The sequence below is a fragment of the Carcharhinus amblyrhynchos genome, chromosome 11 (assembly GCF_965287045.1).
Source record: "Carcharhinus amblyrhynchos chromosome 11, sCarAmb.v2.hapA, whole genome shotgun sequence".
NCBI classification, from domain to species: domain Eukaryota; kingdom Metazoa; phylum Chordata; class Chondrichthyes; order Carcharhiniformes; family Carcharhinidae; genus Carcharhinus; species Carcharhinus amblyrhynchos.
In genome coordinates, this window is record NC_137334.1 from 90,949,997 (window position 1) to 90,973,167 (window position 23,171).

The window sequence follows — 23,171 nt, forward strand, 5'->3', positions numbered from 1 at the left end:
TCTGATTAGACCCACCTCACCTTCAACAGTGCAGCATTCCCACTAACACTACACTAGAAGCATTGGCCTGCATTCCAGCCTCTAGTATGGGACTTGAGCTCACTGAGTTAGAGGAGAAAGTGCCAGCTGATGAGCCACAGTGAGTGGCATGCACTGAGAGGTTCAACATGTAAAACTAACTTCCAGAAAGAATATCAGAGGAAACAAATCTGCATGTAGAAACAACTTGTTACTGCAGTTCAGGGTAACTGTGGGCTAAGAGGGATATTGGGGTCTCCTTGCCTGGTGAAATAAAGTGGGCCAAATGGCTGGCCATGTGTTAATTATTTTGATAATTTTGTGGTCTTTGACAAGTATTTCCACAGCTTGGGTCTCATGCAGCAAACATCAGTGCCAACATGTTAGCACTCACCTCTGGAAAGACTGTTCCTTTCGAATAACTTTCCTTGGAACCAGCAAGTCAATGATTATTGAACAGAGATGTCATAAAGCAACATTTTAATTTCGCCATGCATGCATGCTCCAACTTGAAGGGAATTGTGGAGTTTTGAAAGAGGTCAAGTTTGTGAAGCTTTATGAACTATTGCTTTGTGTGTGTGCACTGGTCAAAATATCATGGAGATGCCGGTGTTGGACTGGGATAAGCACAGTAAGAAGTCTCACAACACTAGGTTAAAGTCCAGCAGGTTTACTTGGTAGCCGAATGACCTGTCAAACAATACTAAATAGTAAGACCGACCAAATAAACCTGTCAACATATCATGTGCAGCTTGTCTAGTCTCATTGCAACTGCTTTAGTCTTGCCTCCTTCAAAGATTTATTCTTTCTGTTCCTGCAATCCTTTAGAATTGTATCATTTAGTTTATAAAGCTTCTCCTCATTCTTCCTACCAAAATGAGTCACTTTGTATTTCTCTGAATTAAACTCTTTCTGGCAACTTTACCAGTCTGTCTGTATCCTTCTTATGTCTGTTACTATCCTTCCTATCACTTTAGAGCTCTGTGTCATCTGCAATCTTTGAATTGATGAATAATAAAAAGGGCAGTGGTCCTAATACTGACCCCTGAGGAACACCTTTCTGTACACTCCCAAGTAAGCCATTCACCACTAATCTCTGCTTCCAGTCCTGGAATGGCGTGGTGGCATAGTGGTTAGCACTGCTACCTCACAGTGCTAGGGACCTGGGTTCGATTCCTGGTTTGGGTCACTGTCTGTGTGGAGTCTGCACATTCTCCCCACGTCTGTGTGGGTTTCCTCTGGGTGCTTCAGTTTCCTCCCACAGTCTGAAAGATGTGCTGGTTAGGTGCGTTGACCTGAACAGGCGCTGGAATGTGGTGACGAGGGGAATTCCACAGCAACTTCATTGCATGTTAATGTAAACCTTTCTTGTAACTAATAATTAAACTTTACTTTTGTATCCATTCTGCCACTGCACCACTAATCACATGGGCTTTTAATGAGACAGTTAAAGGCTAATGGTCATGGAATCCCACAAACTATATAATTAATGGTTAAGGGGGTTTTTTGCATTCTCCACCAAGTAGTTATTAGGTTAAAGAAAACCAAAACCGAACCCACTATCACGAATTTTATGGAGTTCAATCCATGGGAATTTCCCAGACCAATATTATTCCATTGCACCTGCTCCAGCATTTGCTCAAGGAAATAGCAGCGTACAGAACTTGGCAGAGATGGCCCACTGCTATTTTTTTTAACTAAAACCCACTTTAAGGTAAATATTTATCGACCTTTACTCTATTCCGCCTGGTCATTCCTGAACTACAAACTTAGAATATTTATGCTCTAATGAGGTGATTTCCATTTGTATTTTTTGCAAACTTATCATAACTTAATGAGAAAAAATAAAGAAAAACTTGCATTTATGTAGCACCTTTCACACCTCAGGATGTTTCAAAATGCTTCACAACCAACTGAAGTATTCTTGAAATGCAGCCACTTTTGTAAGGAAATGGAGAATCCAATTTCTAACAAACAGCAACGTGACAAAAAGCAGACGATCACTTAGTGATTGGAGAGACCAACTGCAGGGTGGGTAACTGATTTTCAGAACACTTCTGCTGAGTTTTCAGGCCTGACTCGAGCTTCTGGTTTCTTGCCATTTTAATTCACCAGCTTGCTCTCATGTTCACATTCCAGCCCTCAGCCTGCAGTGTTGTTCCAATAAAGCTCAACGCCAACTCAAAAAACAGCACCTCATCTATTGATCCACTACTTAAAAGCCTTCTGGACTCAACACCGAGTTCAAACATTTCTGACCACAAACTCTGCTCCTCTTTTTGATTCTTTTTATCATCTGCCAGATTCATCTGAATCTTATTTTTGTTTTTGGGCTATTGAGTGTTCTGCCATTCACACACTGGACCATGCTTTGTTCCTTTACTACAAGCATTATCACTCCCTTTTCCTTTTCTTCCATGACATATTTGCCACGGTAAGAAGTCTCACTACACCAAGTTAAAGTCCAACAGATTTATTTGGTAGCACAAGTTTGTGCTACCAAATAAACCTGTTGGTCTTTAACTGGTGTTGTGAGATTTCTTACTGTGCTTACCTCAGTCCAATGCCAGCATTTCCACATTATATTTGCCATTTACAGGGGCAGCAATGGCCTAAGTGGTATTATTGCTGCACATGAATCCAAAAACTCAACTAATGTTCTGGGGATCAGGGTTCAAATCCCGCCATGGCAAATAGTGGAATTTGAGTTCAACAAAAATACCTGGAATTAAGAATTGACTGAGGACCATGAAACCATTATTGAATGTCAGGCAAAACCCATTTGGTTCATTAATGCCCTTTTGGGAAGAAAATCTGCCTTCCCTACCAGACCTGGCCTACATGTGACTCCAGAGGCACAGCAATATGGTTGACTCTCAACTGCCCTCCAAGGGCATCTAGGGATGGACAATAATAAATGCTGGCCAGCCAGTGACACCCATGTCCCATGAATGATTTTTTTAAAAAATCTTTCCGACCCTCTACCCAATCCCAGATCTTTATTTTTTGACCTTCCTCCCCCTCCCTCCTTTCAATGGCATAAAGCTTGTGAGTATATTATCAAATAAATAGGTTGGACTAAAACCTGGTGTTGATAAACCTCAGTACAGTAGAATAGTCAGGTACATGCAGGATTAATGTGGGTCTCTGTAGAGTAAACATTGCCATAGTCCCAGAGGAACATAGGCTGCTCTCCCCTTTGAGAAAGAGCTGACTGGTGATGACTTAACTGAGCTTCACTACACATTAGGTGAGTGGTAAGGATGACCTTCATCAATAACCAAAACAGAAAATGCTGAAAAACTCTCAGCAGTCTGGCAGCATCTGTAAGGAGAGAAAAGAGCTGACCTTTCGAATCCAGATGACCCTTTGTCAAAGCTAAAAGGCATAGAAAGTGGGAGACATTTATACTATAGGATGAAGGAAAGAAAGATGAGTCATAGCCACAGAAATCAGGGGAAAGGCTGCTAATGGCAGTCCATGGAGAGAATAGAGGGTGTGAATGGCCATTCAGCAGAGAAGCTGAAATCAGAGGATAAGCTGTGACAGATGAAGATGAGGCAGGAGGGGGTTATTCATGAATACCCCAGCTAGTACGGGAATTGAACCCATGATGTTGGTGTCACTCTGCTATCCAGCTATCCAGCCAACCAACCCCCTTGAGTACAGGACCATACACACAGTGATATAAGAAGACATATGGGTAAAAGGCAGGAGAATGGAGTTGAGAGAAATAACAGCCATGTTTGAATGTCAGACTCGATGGGCCGAGTGGCCTAATTCTGCTCCTATGTATTATGTTCTTCTGGTCTTATATTACTGAGATCAAGCTTGTGTGTGGAGTTGGTTAGAGACACGTTAAGAGATAGTTCCTTACCTGTATCCAACACTGCATAGTTGTATATAGTTACAAGTAATGAATAAAGATATGCTGTTAACATACAGAAGGTTACAAAGGTTTCTTCAACCAGCAAGTTCCACAACTCACGTCATCTCAAAACCCCTCACATTTCTATCTTCCCTCAGCTCTGAAGAAGAGTCATATTTGACCCAAAACATTAACTCAGCTTCTCTCTACACAGATGCTGCCAGACCTGCTGAGTATATTCAGTACTTTGTGTTTTTAATCACTTTTCGTGATGTTTATTGAGGGATAACTATTGGTCCAATGTATAGTACAGTACAGAGATAGGAAAACATTCTGGAAACCGGTAAAAGTGAATCCATTAGTTAAATGAAATGTTGGCCTAACAGGAAACAAACAAAAAGTTTAAATTAGGGATTAACATATCGTACTTAGGGCAAAAACATCCCTTTCCAAGATATTGCTCTAATTTTGTCACAAGCTGTGGAGAAAGCTATGACAGAATACTGTTCCCTCACCCCAAGAGTCGCTACATGAACTTGTAAAAATATATTGTGTGCGTGTGAAGGCAGTCAAGAGAAATTACAGAACTTCACAGGTAATCTTCTGAAACATGATGTGACGTTGTCACTGGTGACAAAGCTTTCAGTTAAAATGAGTAAGGTCGTAAAATATAAACCGTCAACTGATTGTGGTTCTTTCCCATTGGTTCAGAACGCTGACCTCAATTCTTGGCTTCTATCATTGTAACACACTCAGTCATTCCTGTAACTGTGAGGGATAATTGTTTATCCCAATAGCCCTCAATTGTGGGTAGCATTGGAAGAATCTTGCCTCAAATTTGGGGTACTTTGAAGACTCCTTCAGTTACAGGACCCATCACAGTCAAACAAGACAAATCCTTCCCTGGGGCAGTATAAGCTGTTCCTTACCAGAATTTCACGGCCATGTGAAAGTTTCAGTAGAACAGGGATCCGGTCAGTGCCTGTATATTCATGCCTGAGAAGGGCAGAGAATGATTAAAATAAAACCCACAATTTCAATCCAGGCATGAAAGATCTTTGATGGCTATTTTTACTTGCAAGCTTAAAACCATCTCGGATCAAAGCAAATCTTTAAACTTCAAAGTGTATGTTAACACATGAACATGGTGCTAAAATACTGATACGCACGCTACTGATTGGGATGGCACGGTGGCACAATGGTTAGCACTGCTGCTTCACAGCGCCAGGGACTCAGGTTCGATTCCCGGCTTGGGTCACTGTGTGGGGTTTGCGCATTCTCCCCGTGTCAGCATGGGTTTTCTCCGGGTGCTCCGGTTTCCTCCCACATTCTGAAAGACGTGCTGGTTAGGTACATTGATCTGAACAGGCACCAGAGTGTGGCGATTAGGGGAATTTCACAGTAACTTCATTGCAGTGTTAACGTAAGCCTTATTTGTGACTAATAAATAATCTTTAATTATAATTAATTGTCAATATAATTCAACCAGAGGCTGTTTTCCTTACAGTCAAACAGACAAATTATGAGTACTAGTAGGCCATTCTGCCAATTGAACCTGTCCCGCCATTCACTAAGATTATGGTTGTCTGTAACCTTGGCCTCACCTTTTTATCTACTCTCCGATAACTAAGCCCCCCCCACATCGTTTAATAATGAAGAATCTAGCTCTGCCTTAAACATATTCAAAGACTCTGCTTCTACCACCTTTTGAGAAAGACAGTTTGACACACTCATTACCCTCCGTGAGAAAAAAAAATTCTCCTCATCTGTCTTAAATGGGTGACCCCTTATTTTTAAACAGTGACTCCTATTCTAGATTCTCCCATAAGAGGGAACGTTCTTTCCACCTCCGTCCTGTCAAGACCTCTCAGGATCTAACGGGTGGAATTCTACAGCCTCACTCATCCTGAAACAATAAAATCCAGCCCAAGGTCAACGGGCCTTCCCATGTTCCGCCCCTTACCCACTCCGATTCCCATGGTGGGTGGGCCGTTAAAATTCAGGCCAATATCTTTCAATCAAGTCACCTTTTACTGGAACAAAGAACAAAGAAAATTACAGCACAGGAACAACCCCTTTGGCCCTCCAAGCTCTTCTAAACTCAAGTGGAGATGAGCCGAGCCTGTCCAATCTCTCCTCATAAGACAACTCGCCCATGCTTAGTATCAGTCTAGTAAACTTTCTTGGACATTTTTCTAATGATTTTACATTCTTCCTTAAGTAAGGAGAGCAATGCTGTACGCAGTACTCCAGATGTGGTCTCACCAGTGCCCCGTACAACTAAAGTATCATCTCCATGCTTTTGTATTGAATTCCCCTCTTAATAATAAATGATTGAAAAAGAAAAGAAGGTTGAGAGGAGGTTTTATACAGATATTAAAAATTATGAGGCATCTGGACAGAGTCGATAGGGAGAAACTCTTCCGATTCATGAAAGAATCAAAAGCAAGGCAGCACAGATTTAAAATAATTAGTTGAGAAGCAAAAGTGATGTGAAGACAAGCTTTGTTACACAGCAAATATTTAGGATTTAGAAAGCACTGCCTGAAAGCGTGGTGGAGGTAGGTTCCATTGAAGCATTCGAAAAGGAACTTATTTGAATAGGAAGAACGCGCCAAGCTATGGGGAGAAGGATGGGGAAATGGCACCAAGGTGAGTTGCTCATTCAAAGAGCCTGTGCAAACACAATGGATCTAATTTCCTCCCATTGCACCAAAACAATTCCGTGATTCACTTGGAACATGGGCTATCATATATTATTTTCCCCTTTGTGGAGGCATTGTATAGGTATTATCATAAATCCCTACTATCCTTTATGTACAGGACAGCGTAGTGGCACGGTGGTTAGCACTACTCACAGCTCCAGGGACCCAGGTTCGATTCCCAGTTTGGGTCACTGTCTGTGCGGAGTCTGCATGTTCTCCCTGTGTCTGTGTGGGTTTCCTCGGATGCTCTGGTTTCCTCCCACAGTCCAAAAGACGTGCTGGTTAGGTGTAATGGCCATGCTAAATTCTCTCTTAGTGTGCCCAAACAAGCGCTGGAGTGTGGCAACTAGGGGAATTTTCACAGTAACTTCATTGCAGTGTTAATGAAAGCCTACTTGTGACTAATAAACTAACTTTATGTAGAGGTATAATTGGCCATTTTTATTCTTTACTAAAATTCATTTGATGCAGACATTGCAGGTGTTATGAATAATGTATAATTTTTAAGTTGAATGTATACATGTGTGTTAAGAAAGGTGAGATTGGTTTCATTTTGGTTTTGTTTGTGAACCTTAGTCCCTGGGAATCTAGATCGTGACTAAAAGGTTTCAGGTGTTTCGTGTTTGTATGTAACTACTAATGAAGTTTCACGACCGCTTGAGATGAGGTGGGTTGAAAGGAGTTAAAAGTTTGGTGGTATTGGAAAAAACTTGCGGGGTAGCACAGTGGCACTGTGGTTAGCGCCGCTGCCTCACAGCACGAGGGACCTGGGTTCAATTCCCGGCTCAGATCACAGTCTGTGGGGAGTTTGTACATTCTCCCCATGTCTGTGTGGCCTTCCTCCGGGTGTACCGGTTTCCTCCCACAGTCCACAGATGTGCGGGTTAGGTGGATTGGCCATGCTAAATTGCCCCTGAGTGATTCCGGGGAAGTGCCGGAAGATTGGAAAGCAGCTAATGTTATGCCGTTGTTTAAGAAGGGTGCCAGGCAAAAGGCGGGGAATTATAGGCCGGTTAGTTTAACGTCTGTTGTAGGTAAAATGTTAGAATCCGTCATCAAGGAGGAAATAGCGAGGCACCTTGAGAGGAATTGCTTGATAGAGCAGACGCAGCACGGTTTCGTTAAGGGGAAGTCGTGTCTGACAAATTTACTGGAGTTCTATGAGGATGTGTCTAGGGCGGTGGATAGAGGAGAGCCGGTGGATGTGGTCTTTCTGGATTTTCAGAAGGCGTTTGACAAGGTACCTCACAGGAGGTTATTGCAGAAGGTCAGGGGACATGGAGTCAGGGGTAGGGTGTTAGCGTGGATAGAGGATTGGTTGTCAAATAGGAGGCAGAGAGTGGGGGTCAATGGGTGCTATTCGGATTGGCGGTTGGTGACTAGTGGAGTGCCCCAGGGGTCGGTGCTGGGGCCTCAGCTATTTACCATTTATATAGATGATCTGGAGGAGGGAACCGAGTGTAGGGTGTCGAAATTTGCTGATGACACCAAGATTGGAGGAAAGGCAAATTGTGCGGAGGGTGTGGAGAGTCTACAGAAGGATCTAGATAGGCTGGGCGAATGGGCCAGGAAATGGCAAATGGAATTTAATGTTGGCAAGTGCGAGGTGGTCCACTTTGGTAGGAATAGTGGTAGGAAGGATTATTACTTACGTGGCGAAAAACTGCAGCAGGCGACGGTGCAGAGGGACCTTGGGGTCCTTGTGCACGAGTCGCAAAAACCCAGCTTGCAGATGCAGCAGGTGGTCAGGAAGGTGAATGGGATGCTGGCCTTCATAGCGAGGGGGATTGAATATAAAAGTAGGGAGGTCTTGCTGCGGCTGTATAGGGCATTGGTGAGGCCGCAGCTGGAGTACTGTGTGCAGTTTTGGGCGCCGTACTTACGCAAGGATATTTTGGCCTTGGAGGGAGTGCAGAGGAGGTTTACTAGGCTGATGCCGGAGTTGAGGGGGTTGAGCTATGAGGAGAGGCTGAATAAACTAGGCTTGTACTCGTTAGAGTTTAGAAGAATGAGGGGAGATCTCATTGAGACGTATAAGATGATGAATGGGATGGATAGGATAGAGGTGGAGAGACTCTTCCTGCTCAGAAAGGATAGTAGGACTAGGGGGCACAGCCTCAAGATAAAGGGGGGGCAGTTTAGAACAGAGTTGAGGAGGAACTTCTTCACTCAAAGGGTGGTGAATCTCTGGAATTCTCTGCCCGTTGAAGTGGTGGAGGCTGCCTCGCTAAATATTTTTAAGACACGGGTTGATGAGTTTTTGATAAGAGAGGGGATTAAGGGTTATGGGGAGAGGGCGGGAATGTGGAACTGAGCCACGACAGATCAGCCATGATCTTATTGAATGGCGGGGCAGGCTCGAAGGGCTGGATGGCCTACTCCTGCTCCTATTTCTTATGTTCTTATGTCAGGGGGACTAGCTAGGGCAAATGCATGGAGTTGTGGGGGTAGGGCCTGGGTGGGATTGTGGTTGGTGCAGGCCCAATGGGTCAAATGGCCTCCTTCTACATTGTAGGATTCTAATTTAAAAAAAACTGCAATCCAGTGACACCAAAACAGAAGCAAAACAGGAGTGCAGAGAGAGAGGGTTCAGAGTTAGTGTGTGTCAGAGTTAGTGGGAAGAGATTTTTAAGCTCTCTGAAAATGCACAACACCAGTGATACAGAATAATCAGTTATGGAATTCAAGCTTCAGTAGCACCTCCGCTAAATTAATCAGGTTGCTGAGTTTGGGGAGCTCAATTTTTTGCTCTGTAATTGAAGAAATAGTGAATTTAGACTAGTTTTCAATTCCAGATTTATTCACCAAACTGAAATTCCACTAGCTGCCGTGCTGAGATTTGAACCCACATTCCCAAAGAATGTAGCCTGGGCTTCGGGATAACCAACCCAGTGGCTTCACCGCAATGCCACAAACATTCATCTTTTGTGGTGCAGTTTGGAGGAATACAAGTTTGAAGTGAAGGAAACGCTGAAACATTTGGTCAAAATTCTTCACTAGCTTACTGAAATGGTAAAATATGCAGTGACTGACCTGGTATAACACTTTGTTACAACCGCCCCAGTTTAATAAGAACTTTCATTTCAAGGCACTTCACAGGAACAATTATCAAGCAAAATGTTTACCAAGTAACGTAAGGAGATATCGGAATAAATTGGTCACAGAGATAGGTTTTAAGGAGTTCCTTAAAGAAGGAGAAGAAGGGGCAGAGGCTTGGGGGAGAATGACAGAGTTTAGGGCTCAAGGCCCAAAGATGTGCGGGTAAGGTTGATTGGCCATGCTAAATTGCTCCTTAGTATCAGGGGGACTTGAAAGGTAAATACATGGGGTTTTGAGGACAGAGCCTGGGTGAGGTTGTTGTCGGTGCAGGCTCGATGGGCCAAACGGCCTCTTTCTGCACTGTAGATACTATGATTCTATGTTGTTGATAATAGATTGATGCAAATTGGAGAGATATTTTTAACATATTTATATTTAGTATCCCAAATATCTAGTTTTGACTAATTTACCTGATATAACTGCACGAAGGGTCAAACAGACTCGAAACGTTGGCTCTATTCCCTCTCCACAGATGCTGTCAGACTTGCTGAAATGTTTCCAGCGTTTTCTGTTTTTGTTTCAGGTTCCAGCAGCTGCAGTCCTTTGCTATAATCATGATTTTACCATTTGTCTTACACTGCAGGGGACAAATTTACATGTATGTTCTCCACACAGTCTCTAGCCGTAGAAATGAACTTACCTATAAGTGAGTTGAATGGTTTCTCGCTGTCCAGGAGACAGGCAACCGGATTTTGGTTCCACCATGAAGAGCCGGTTATCGTCGATCCTCATCTCGTGCATTTCAATGGGGTCGAATTCTCCGGTCTCTGCCCAGTACTCCAAGTTCAGTTGTTGGTCTTTTGGAAATAGAAAGGCCCTTGGCAAAGCAAAAGGAACAAATCAAAGAAAGTAATTGACTTCCAGGCTGTAAATTCAGAATATAACAGCATATGGGCCAGAATTTTCAAAATGCTTTGATTTGATTTATTATTGTCACATGTATTAGCATACAGTGAAAAGTATTGTTTCTAGTGCGCTATACAGAAAAACATACCATTCATCAAGAAGGAAATGAGAAAGTGCAGAATGTAGTGTTACAGTCATACAAGGTGTAGAGAAAGTTCAACTTAATGCGAGATAGGTCCATTCAAAAGTCTGACTGCAGCAGGGAAGAAGCTGTTCTTGAGATGGTTGGTACGTGACCTCAAATTTTTGTATCTTTTTTCCGAAGGAAGACAGTGGAAGAGAAAACTGATCACGCCAGTGGGATTTTCCCATCACAGTTTCACAGAATACTACAGTGCCCATCGCGTCTGCAGCGATGCATGAAAGGCCCTGACCTGCCCATCTCATCCCACTTGCCAGCATTTGGCCCATAGCCTTGAATGTTATGATGTGCCAAGTACTCATCCAGGCACATTTTAAAGGATGTGAGGCATCCCGCCTCCACCACCCTCCCAGGCAGCGCATTCCAGACCATCACCGCCCACTGGGTACAAATGTTTTTCTTCAAATCCCCCCCTAAACCTCCCATCCCTCACTTTTAACTTGTGTCTCTGCACAACTGACCCTTCAACTAAGAGGAACAGCTGCTCCCTACCCACCCTATCCATGTCCCTCATAACCTTGAACATCCTGCTGCAGTGAAAGACATTTGGCTTGTCGCCAAAATCTCTGCCTTCAGTGCAGCAGGATCGTGGCTTGAGTGGGCAGTAAGACCGGGCCCATGATGTTATTTTCCACTGTTTTGTAATGCCCTGTAATGAGTTGTCTACAATCTCAAGACGCAAGAGGAGGCCATTTGGCCCAATGTGCTTGGGCAATATCTATCCAACTAGCTTCTTTCTCTTTACTTGCTCATTTCCCATAGCCCTGCAAATATTTCCTTTTCAAGTATTTGGCCAATTTTCTTTTGAAAGTTACCAATGAATTTCTTTTACTGCCCTTTCAGGCAGTGCGTTCCAGATCATAAAACTCACCATGTAAAAATAAATTCTCATCTCCTCCCTGGTCCTTTTGCCAATCAACTTAATAATGCCCTCAGCTAACTGATCCTTCCACAGTGGAAACAGCTTCTCCTTATCTACTCTTAGTAAAACACATTATGAATATCTAACTATGTAAAAAATAACTATCATTTTACCCTCCATAAACTTGAGATGTTTTTCTACTCTCAAGGAACCTGCCTGTAAAGACCTGTAATGGCGACACAGCCTGACAGTGTGTTGCAAAGGTCAATTAGTCTCTGAAAAGGAAAGCTACCTGGATTCCAACCTAAATGTTTTTGGGTATTTTACACCACTGCCCTGAGGCCTCTCCTTCCCCTCCAGGGGAATCTACTAAAATATCTGAGAGAAACAAGTTGCAGTACGTATGTATGTAACCTCACAGTCCATTTTGGCTGAACTTATCAGCAAAATACAGTTGAGAATTGATGGTTCACTGTGCATTTTCTTTTATTATTTCTTTTGGAGCTGTGCAGTGTGGGGACTGGATGCTGCATTCACCTCCATAATCAGAGGCTACACCTACAAAAAGTAATTCACTTTGGGATGACCTTGTTTTCTAAGTTCCACCTTCTGGTAGAATCAAATTCAGGAATTTGATTACACAGGTTCAGTTTCTCCTCCCTCCAGAAGCGTCTGGTACCTACCAGTTGACGGGCGTCACCTCCTTGTTCTCCATCATTAGCAGAACGATGGATGGGTCTGAGCATATGGGTGCTGCTCCAAAGTTGAAGTCCACCATTACTGGGGTGGACACAGAGGGGCAGCGATTTGTGCTAGAAGGAAAGCAGAAAAGACTGTTGGCCAAATCCTGCATGGGCCAATGTTTCCTTGACAACAGAGATTAAGGGATAACTCATAGTAAACCTATAGTGCAGATGGAGGCCATTCGGCTCACCAAGTCCACACAGGCAACAATCCCACCAAGGCCTTATCCCCGTAGCTCCACATATTTACCTCGCTTATCCCTCTAAACTATGCATCCCGGGACACTAAGGGGTAATTTACCATGGCCAGTCTACCTAACCCGCATATTTTGGATTGTGGGAGGAAACCAGAGCACGCAGAAGAAACCCACGCAGACATAGGGAGAATGTGCAAATTTCACACAGGCAGTCACCCAAATCGGGAATTGAACCCAGGTCCCCAGAGCTGTGAGACAGCAGTGCTAACCACTGTGCCACCATGCTGGTCCACTAATCAAGATGTGTAAGATTATCAAAGGATTTGATAAGGTAGATAAGGAAAACAATTTCCTCTAATGTAGGAATCTTCATATGTATAAGAGAACGATTTTGGAATTTGCTGAAATACTATCAGAAATTGTGGCACAGGACTGTGAATGAGTGCAGAGTATGCGAAACTGTCAGAGGCAGGTTGCATAGTTAGGCAGCAAGTTGTAGAAGTATATAAATCATAACATCCTACAACACAGAAGGAGACCATTTGGCCCACTATTGTGGTGCTGGCCCACTGCAGTATTAATTGAAAGTTACTGTTGAATATGCTTCTATCACCTTTTTAGTAAGTGCATTACAGATCGTTAGAATTTCCTACATAAAAAAATTCTCCTCATCACCCCCTCCGATATTTTTCATTGTAAGAAGTCTCACAACACAGGTTAAAGTCCAACAGGTTTATTTGGAATCACAAGCTTTCAAAGCACGGCTTCTTCCTCACTCACCTGATGAAGAAACTCCGAAAGATTGTGATTCCAAATAAACCTATTGGACTTTAACCTGTGTTGTGAGACTTCTCACTGTGCTCACCCCAGTCCAATGCCAGAATCTCTACATCATGATATTTTTCATGAATATCATAAATCTGTGTGTTCTCCCGTCAGTGAAAATAGTTTTCCCTCGTCTAAGTTATCGAAACCTCTCAAAATTTTGAACAGCGCTACTATATCCGCCTTTAATCTTCTCTGCTTTAAGGGGAACAACTCCAGTTTCTCCAGATCTCTCCATTTTTCTCTAAGTTCCTCAGTTCTGGTGGATCTCTTCTGCACCCTCTTTAAAACTTTGATAATCATTGAAGCAATACATTTTTGATAACCAACATTAGAATGTAGGAAGAAAAGCCCATCCAACTCGGTCTACCTTCTGGGACCAGTTAGCGAGTCTTGGCTGTCCAAATTGTCAGCCGCTCTTTGTGTATTTTGGGCATATTTTCTCACCTGTGTCTGGTTGGCACTCGGTACAGCAGCTCGCCCTCTGTGGGATCACGCTGCAGGTACTCATTGAGTGTGTCAAGTGAGAACAGTCGCCAGAGTTGCTGCTTGCTGATGCCACTAATGCTCCCCAGGCAACGAGCATCCGAGATTGATATCATTGGATAGACTCCATATGCTGTCACGCAACATGCATGGTTTCCCTCCTCACTTTCATCAGGTTCCAGCACTGAGAACATTACACAAATGCACAACAATCATTTGAATTGAAGCAATTTGTGTCCATATGCAGCAAACCTGGGCAATATTCAGGCTTGGGCTGTTCAGTGTCAAGTAACATTTGTGCCACAAAGTACCAGACAATGAGTATCTCCAAGAGGATATCTAACCATCTGCCCTTGATATTCAATGGCATTATTATCACAGAATACCCTACTATCAACATCCTGGAGGTTATCATTGACCAGAAACTAAACTTCACTAGACATATAAATACTGTGGTTACCAGAACAAGTCAGAGGTTGGGAGCTCAGCAGAGAGTAACTCACCATCCCCAATGCCTGTCCACCACGTACAAGACACAAGTCAGGTGTGTGAAGGAATTCTCTCCATATGTCGAAATGAATGCAGCTCCAACAACACTCAAGAAGCTCAAAGTCATCCAAGACAAAGCAGCCCACTTGACTGGCACCCCATTCATCATGATGCAAAGTGGCAGCAGTGTCTACTATCTTCAAGATGCATTGTAACATTTCACCACGGCCCCTTAGACAGCACCTAACAATCTATGATTACTACCATCTAGAAGGACAAGATGCATGGGAACACCACCACCTGCAAGTTCCTCTTCAAGTAATGCAACATCCTAACTTGGAACAATATAGCCATTCATTCACTGTTGCTGGGTCAAAATACTGGAACTTTAATAGCACTGTGGGTGTACTACATCACGTGGACTGCAACAGTTCAAGAAGGCAATTCACTACCACCTTCTCAAGGGAAATTAGGGATGGGCAATAAATTCTGGTCGAGACAGTGATGCCCAAATGTCCGGGACATGAGCTTACAGTTCAGAGTCAGAAGGCATAAGCTTGAATCACATTCTAATAGCTTGAATCTAGCTTGCCATTTCAGTACCGTGCTGAACGAGTGTTGCACTGTTGTGGGTGCTGTCTTTCGGATGAGACATCGGACCAAGACCCTGTCTGAGCCCTTAGTTGGACATAAAACATTGCATGGCGCTATTTTAAGAAAAGCAGGGGCATTTTTTCTAGTTTTCTGGCCAAACTTTATCCCTCAACGGACAGCACTAAAATGAATTGAATCACATTTCTGTTTGAGTGATTTTGATTTGTACAAATGAGTTGCACAGTGAGAACACTTCGAAAAGTACATCATTGTTTGGGATTACCTAAGGTCATGAAAGATGCCATAAGAATGCAAGATTTTCCTTCTTAAATCATCATTTCCTGATTTCACACATCAACTGTCCTAATGATAGAATTCTCTCCAAAACAAAAGTGTCATCCTGCCAAGTATAATGGAGTGATCCATGCTGGCTTCTCAGGCGCACACCACACTACAATCTTCCCACACTCAGTCACATTTTCGGAGGGTTGGGAGTTTCACTCTGGTACTGGGGAGCCTAGTACATGCTGGGGGGCCTAAACACGCTGCCGAGCCCAGAGTGCTCAGGTGGCATTTCATAAAGGTGACCCAATCCCACGGTGCAATGGGAAACTCTCTCCGATCCCTCATGGACACCAGAACCCCCTCACTGGTTCCCCACACCCCCATCCTCCGCTCCGACATGCGTTGCCGGGATCGGAGCCCTCCTAATGGGTCCCCCTCCCAGATACCCAAAATGCCCCCCAATCATGATCCATGACATGTGCCATCTCAACACCACCACCCCCCCCCCCCCCCCCAGCTATCATGACCACATTCAGGATCGACCTCTGCACAATCCCTCCATGCCATAGCCACCTCATCATTGGCTCCACTTAGGCCCCCACCACCCTCGGCACTGCCCCTGGCACACTGCTACTACGCCAGGGGAACCATTAGCCACCTCCAATGTGGCAAGTGGGCCCTGCCAGGTGGGCACCGCCCGGCCACACCGGAGGCTTAAATAGCCTCTGAGCAGCCTGGAGTGACCATCATGCCAGGCCTGTGTTCGTGGGGACCAGTACCGATTCTCGCTGTTATTGTGTCACACCCAAAGGCTGGAGAATTCCATGTGCTGGGATTTGAATGGTCTATAAATATTTAAATGCTACTTTAAACATGATATTGCCTCATGCCCTTTCTGGATGTGAATCAATTCATATCATTAAGAATGGGCTGAGAGACTCACGAACTACTTGGTGCTGGGCACAAAACGCATTTTTAGGCACGCACACTATTCTCCAGGACTGGCGCGATCTGTGAATGGCATGGGGAGGTCTGAGAACCATCCCCCGCCTAATTCTTTATTTTTTCTTGTGACGTGGGCATCACTGGCAAAGTCAGCATTTTGTTGCCTTGGACTGAATGACTTGCTAGGCCAATTAGGATGTCAACCAGCACCAGTTAAGAGGCAATTGTGTGCTGTAGGTCCAAACTTGCAAGGAACCAAACTGGACGAATCGCATGTGACAGTTATAGCTAAGATAGAAGAAACTTTTATCCTTTGAGTCTCAATCAGACGCAGAGCAAGGCACCAGATACAAAAGGCCAACATCTCATTTACAAACATGAAAGAAGTACTCACCTTGAGCAGAGATAATCTTGGAGGTAATTGTCCAAGTGTAACGAAGCCTTCGGACAGGCCGGACAGTGAATCTGAAATTGACTTTTGACCTCGCGGGTATTGTGCCATGATGAGATTTCAATACAAAAGCTGAGGAACACGCATTTCCAACAAAAAAACATGATATTTGTTCACCAATGTATATATTATGGATAAGTCTTATCACAGAGTACACATGGCAACATTCTGTTCTGCTGCCATTCAATCAGATTAATGTTGATCTTAACAACAGCTCCCCATTTAGTCCCATAATCCTTAATATCCTTTCCTAAGAAAAATCTGTTGTTTTCACTTTTGAAATTTTCAGTTGACACCAGCATCAACACCTTTTTGGGGCAGAGCATTCCAGCTTTCATAGAATCCTTACTGTCCAGAAGGAGGCCATTCGGTTGATTGAATCTGCACCGACCACAATCCCACCCGCTATCTCCGTAACCCTACATATTTACCCTGCTAATCCCTCTGATACGCGGGTCAATTTAGCATCAGGAAATAACAATTTAACATAGCAATCAACCTAATCCGCATGCCTTTGGACTGTGGGAAGAAATCGGAGCAGCCAGGGCAATTTTTTCACACAGAAAATGGTGAGTGTTTGTAACGAGCTACCAGAGGTAGTAGTGGAGACGGGTACAATTTTGTCTTTTAAAAAGCATTTAGACTGTTACATGAGTAATATGGGTATAGAGGGATATAGACCAAATGCAGGCAATTGGCAATGGCTTAGGGGTTTAAAGAAAAAGGGCAGCATGGACAAGTTGGGCCGAAGGGCCTATTTCCATGCTGTAAACCTCTATGACCTGAAGGAAACCCAGACATGGGGAGAACGTGCAAACCCCACACAGACAATGACCCGAGGCGAGAATTGAACCCAGGTTCATGACACTGTGAGGCAGCCATGCTAATCACTGTGCCACCGTGCCACCCACTTTCCTTTGATCAAAGAAGTGCTTCCTGACATCACTCCTGAACAACATAGGTCTAATTTTCCTCCCTCATCAGAGGAATTTGTTTATGTTCTCAAATTGATTGCTTTGGTCATCTAAACACTGCAATTAGAATAGAGAAACTTATCAATCCCAAAGTTGTCCACCATTGGGATTTTCCTCATGACACTTCTGGGTCTGTTGTGGACAAATTGATAAAGTGGTTGCCATGATTAGTCACAAGTTCGATTATCATTTGCCATGATAAGAAAAGGTAACATGAGTTGGTATTTGTCAATTTTTGTCATCATATCAGTGTTAATGTAAGCCTACTTGTGACAATAATAAATAAACTTTAATTGCTCTTACTCCAGTTAGATCTTGCCTAGGAGGTCTAAGTTCTTTAATCCCTCAGTGACCTTTCCATCCACCACTGACAGATATTTGAAACGAGTTCAGTAATATTTCAATGCCTCATTTTTATCTCAACTACTTACCCATCGGATCTTTCACAACCACATCAGGGTCACATAATCCAGTGATCTCCTGCTTCACATTCAGCTCAAAGTTCAAAGAGCATGCCTCATTATTGACCAGTACAAGATCATCTGACTTAATATCGCCAATCAGGATCTCTCCCAAATCTATATGGGTTTTCTCAGCCTAAAGGAGATATTTAACAGAGGGGCAAACATTACTGATACAATTCTCAAGCACGGCACAAGATGGGACCAGTTGATCTTTCTATCTTTACAAAAAGTGGCCCCTAGAGATTACGGAAAATATTGTTGCAATAGGATGGATGAAAACTTACTTAAATCTACCTATTCACATGTCAAAAAACTGGGAGAATAACACTCATCTCTTTTAATGATCCAAGATGAGCAAAGTTGAGTAGAAAATTATGCAAGTTGCACCTTCAGGTGGTTATTACACCGTATTTACAGCACAAAAACAGGCCATTCAGCCCAACTGGTCCATCCGGTTATCCATACGAGCCTCCTCCCACCCTTGTTAAAACACATTATCCAGAAAACTCACTGTTCCTTTCTCTGCTATCTAGTCCCCCTTTAAATGTGTCCACAGTATTCGCAAATAAGTCTCTCCTGAATTCTTTTTTGTATTTATTAGCTCTAGGAAGTTATAGAGTCACAGAGGTTTACTGCATGGAAACAGGCCCTTCGGCCCAAATTTCCATGCCGCCCAGTTTTTAACCACTAAACTAGTGCCGATTGCCTGCATTTGGCCCATTTCCCTCTATACCCATCTTACTCATGTAACTGTCTAAATGCTTTTTAGAAACAAAATTGTACCTGCTCCTATTACTGCCTCCAGCAGCTCATTCCAGACACTCACCATCCTCTGTGTGAAAAAAATGCCCCTCTGGACCCTTTTGTATCTCTCCCCTCTCACCCTAAACCTATGCTCTCTCATTTTAGACTCCCCTGTCTTTAAGAAAAGATGTTGACGATCTAACTGATCAATGCCCCTCATTATTTTATAGATGTCTATAAGATCACCTTAAGCCTCCTATGCTCCAGGAAAGAAAGTCCCAGTCTATCCAGCCTCTCCTTATATTTCAAAACATCAAGTCCCAATAGCATCCTAGCAAACCTTTTCTGCACTCTTTCTAGTTTAATAATACTCTTTCTATAACAGGGTGACCAGAACTGTACACAGTATCCCGAAACTACAAAAGATCATCAATGTAGCCCAATCCATCACGCAAACCAGCCTCCCATCCATTGACTCTGTCTACATTTCCCGCTGTCTCAGCAAAGCAGCCAGCATAATTAAGTATCCCACGCACCCCGGACATTCTCTCTTCCACCTTCTTCAGTCAGGAAAAAGATACTATTGTACAATTTCAACAAGATGTTCCCAAGTTTTTGAATATTTGGCCAATATCTCTCAAGCATTGTCTTAAAGGGTGCAGGCAGTGAGAATATTTTTCTTTTGCTTCTAGCACGTAGCCCAGATAAAGGAAAAGCTTTGCATGTCTGCTGGCTGTAAAAGTCCGACATGAATTGAGTTTGGAAAGCCTCAACACAACTTGTCAATTGCATTTACAAAATTGCAGTTGACAATTCAAACTGGAAATTCACACTGTTGGAGCAGAAATAACTCTGCTGAAGTTGAGACTGGGATTATTGTTGATACAGGGTAGACTCTATGGGTGGGATTTTCTGGCCTCGCTCACTCCAAAATGGACCTTTCCACGATGCACCCCTCGTCTGCTCCAATTCCTGCAGTGGGTGGGATGCTAAAATTGTTCCCATATCTAGACATGCTTATAATCTTTTCATTTCACCCTCTGCTATAGGTACGAGTAAGAAGGCTGAGTCGACCCCTAGTTTAACGTAATGAAGGGACTCAACGGGGGACACATGATCTTTCCACTTGTGAGTGATTCCAAAGTGAGGGACATAAATGTAAGATGATCACAAATAAATTCCAGAAGGCTTTTGGGAGAAACTACTTTACTCAGAGTGGTTAGAATGTGGAACTTTCTACCACAGGGAGTAGTTAACTTGAATAAAACTCAAGTTACTCCACAGTGTCAGTATTGTGTCCAGTTCTGGTCCCCATATGTCAGGAAGTCTTTGCAAGGACAAGGTGCAAAGGACATTTACCAGAATGGTTCCAAGGATGACACAAAGGTTGGTGGATTTGCAGATAGCGGTGAGGACCATCAGAGGGTACAGCACGATATAGATCAGTTGGAGACTTGGGTGGAGAAGTGGCAGAAGGAGTTTAATCTGGGTAAATATGAGGCAATGCATTTTGGAAGGTGTAATACCAATAGGAAATATACAGTAAATGGCAGAACTCTTAAGAGTATTGATAGGCAGAGGGATCTGGTGTACAGGTACACAGTCACTGAAAGTGGCAATGCAGGCGGAAAAGATAGTCAAGAAGGTATACAGCATGCTTGTCTTCATCAGCCAGGACATTGAGTTTAAAAATTGGCAAATCATGTTGAGCTTTATAGAATGTTAGTTAAACTGCACTTGGAATATAATGTTCAATTCTGGTTGCCACACTACCAGGAGGATGTGGAGGTTTTGGAGAGGGTACAGAAAAGATTTACCAGGATGTTGCCTGGCATGGAGGGCATTAGCTATGAGGACAGATTGGAGAAACTTGGTTTGTTCTCACTAGAATCACGGAAGTGGAAGGGCGACCCGTTAGGAGTCTCCAAGATTATGAGGGGCATGGACAGAGTGGATAATCAGAAGCTTTTTCCCAGGGTGGAAGAGTCAATAACTGGGAGGCATAGGTTTAAGGTATAAGGGGCAAGGTTTAAAGGACATGTACGAGACAAGTTCTTTTACACAGAGGGTGATGGCTGCCTGGAACTCGCTGCTGGGTGAGGTAGTGGAAGCAGATACGATGGTGACTTTTAACGGGAAAATACATGAACAGGATGGAAATAGAGGGATATACCCGAAAGGGTAGAGGGCTTTAGTTCAGTCAGGCAACATGGTCAGTGAAGGCTTGAGGGCCGAAGGGCCTGTTCCTGTGCTGTAATTTTCTTTGCTCTTGGTCTTTGGATTGGCAATTTCGCTACAGATTGGCAATCCGAAAGTGATCTTGGAGCAAAGGAAATTGAGAAGAGATTCAACAATGGTGTACAAGAATATGGCAGATTAAAATAAGATAGACAAAGATAAGCTGTTCTATTAGGTGCTGGCGCAAGATCTAGGGGCCCAAATGTAAGTTTTTGAGTAAGAAATGTAAGGGTAAGTGAGGAAGAACTTACTTTACACAGTGAGTGGACCTCACTCCCCACGTGAGTGATGGAAACAGAGATAATTGTTGATTTCAAAAGGAAGTTGAATGAATACTTCAGGCTAATAAACTTGCAGGGCTACAGCAACAATGTGGGGGAATGAGACTGAGCGGATTGTTCTACAGAGAGCAGGTGTGTACTTCACTGAATGTCTCCTTCTGTGCTATAATGGCTTTATGACTCAATAGCTAGCATAAATAGATTTAAGCGGAATCTCAGAAAATAAATGAGGCAGGAAAGAATAGAAAGATAGGGTGAGGTGAAGTACAATGGGAAAAGGCTTGTGCAGAGCATAAACAATGGCAGGGACAACTTAGGCCGAACGGCCTGTTTCTGTGCTGTAAATTCTATGCAATTCGGCAAAAACTGAATATGGAGGTGACTGTAAATGCTGCTGGGTTAATGCCCAACGAAAGATTTATAAACACGTATTCTTGATGGGCCAAATAGCTCCTTCTGCATTGTAGGGATTCTATGATTCTACTTGGGTTCAATGTTGGGTCGCATGACCTATTCATGACTGAAATGCTGTTTGAAGTTGCTTGCCATGACACATGAAGAATGGTCTTCTGTCCAAAGTACCACAGACCCGTCAATGCTAACTTGTTCCCCCCGACAAGGGTTACAAGCATCTCCACATCATGGTCCCCAACAAGGGTTACTACTTTCAGGGAGAAGGGGAGAAATTGATTGAGGGAGATATGGTCACCATTACAAAGAAAAAACATATGAGCAGGACTTATTTCTCTCCTGTAATCTCACCATTATTCTGCCCTCTGTTCCTTCACCGATAACCCTGAGAATGAGGCGGGTCTTCTTCCCCGAGTCTGGACAGTATGGACCTTTCATGCCCCATACGAAAAGGTGGGGTTTCAGGAAATACTTCTGTTTTGCTTGCGGATAGAAAGACCAAGTCTGTGACTGCAAAGAGCCCACAACATTTCACTGGTTAGACCGAGAATAGATACATACATACACTTCTCAATAGCAAATAGCAAGACTGGCCTTGCCAGTAATGCCCACATTCTGTGAAAGAATAAAAAAATGCACAGGCTGCACAAACATTAATACAGCAACAGAACAAAAGTCTCAAGCAGCTGATTAGCACCATCTAAGAACATAAGAACATAAGAAATAGGAGCAGGAGTAGGCCATCTAGCCCTTCGAGCCTGCCCCGCCATTCAATAAGATCATGGCTGATCTGTCGTGGCTCAGTTCCACTTTCCCGCCCTCTCCCCATAACCCTTAATCCCCTCGCTTATCAAAAACCCATCAACCCGTGTCTTAAAAATATTTAGCGAGGCAGCCTCCACCACTTCAACGGGCAGAGAATTCCAGAGATTCACCACCCTTTGAGTAAAGAAGTTCCTCCTCAACTCCGTTCTAAACCGTCCCCCCTTTATCTTGAGGCTGTGCCCCCTAGTCCTACTGTCTTTTTTGAGCGGGAAGAGTCTCTCCACCTCTATCCTATCCATCCCATTCATCATCTTATACGTCTCAATGAGATCTCCCCTCATTCTTCTAAACTCTAACGAGTACAAGCCTAGTTTATTCAGCCTCTCCTCATAGCTCAACCCCCTCAACTCCGGTATCAGCCTATTAAACCTCCTCTGCACTCCCTCCAAGGCCAAAATATCTTTGCGCAGGTGCGGTGCCCAAAACTGCACACAGTACTCCAGCTGCGGCCTCACCAATGCCCTATACAGCTGCAGCAAGACCTCCCTACTTTTATATTCAAAGAAAAACAAAAACTTAAGCAGAAAGACTTTAGAATGTAGAAAAGTTCAGCGTGACATTGTGGCACAGTGGTCAGCAGCACTGCTGCCTCTCAGTACCAAGAACACAGGTTTGATTC

The 23,171-nt window shown here is 43.5% G+C and overlaps 1 protein-coding gene across 1 annotated transcript in view; it reads right to left on the bottom strand.

Moving 5' to 3' along the window:
- The window catches only part of cfap65 (cilia and flagella associated protein 65), a 137,924-nt gene that overhangs the window by 53,810 nt on the left and 60,943 nt on the right, over positions 1-23,171 (bottom strand). Inside the window, exons 15-21 of the mRNA XM_080198323.1 lie at positions 22,079-22,237; positions 18,021-18,186; positions 16,559-16,687; positions 13,813-14,035; positions 12,284-12,412; positions 10,331-10,507; positions 4,816-4,882 (exon numbers count right to left, since the gene is read on the bottom strand). Of these exons, the coding sequence (XP_080054449.1) occupies positions 4,816-4,882; positions 10,331-10,507; positions 12,284-12,412; positions 13,813-14,035; positions 16,559-16,687; positions 18,021-18,186; positions 22,079-22,237 (1,050 nt within the window). The remainder of the gene's footprint in view (positions 1-4,815; positions 4,883-10,330; positions 10,508-12,283; positions 12,413-13,812; positions 14,036-16,558; positions 16,688-18,020; positions 18,187-22,078; positions 22,238-23,171) is intronic.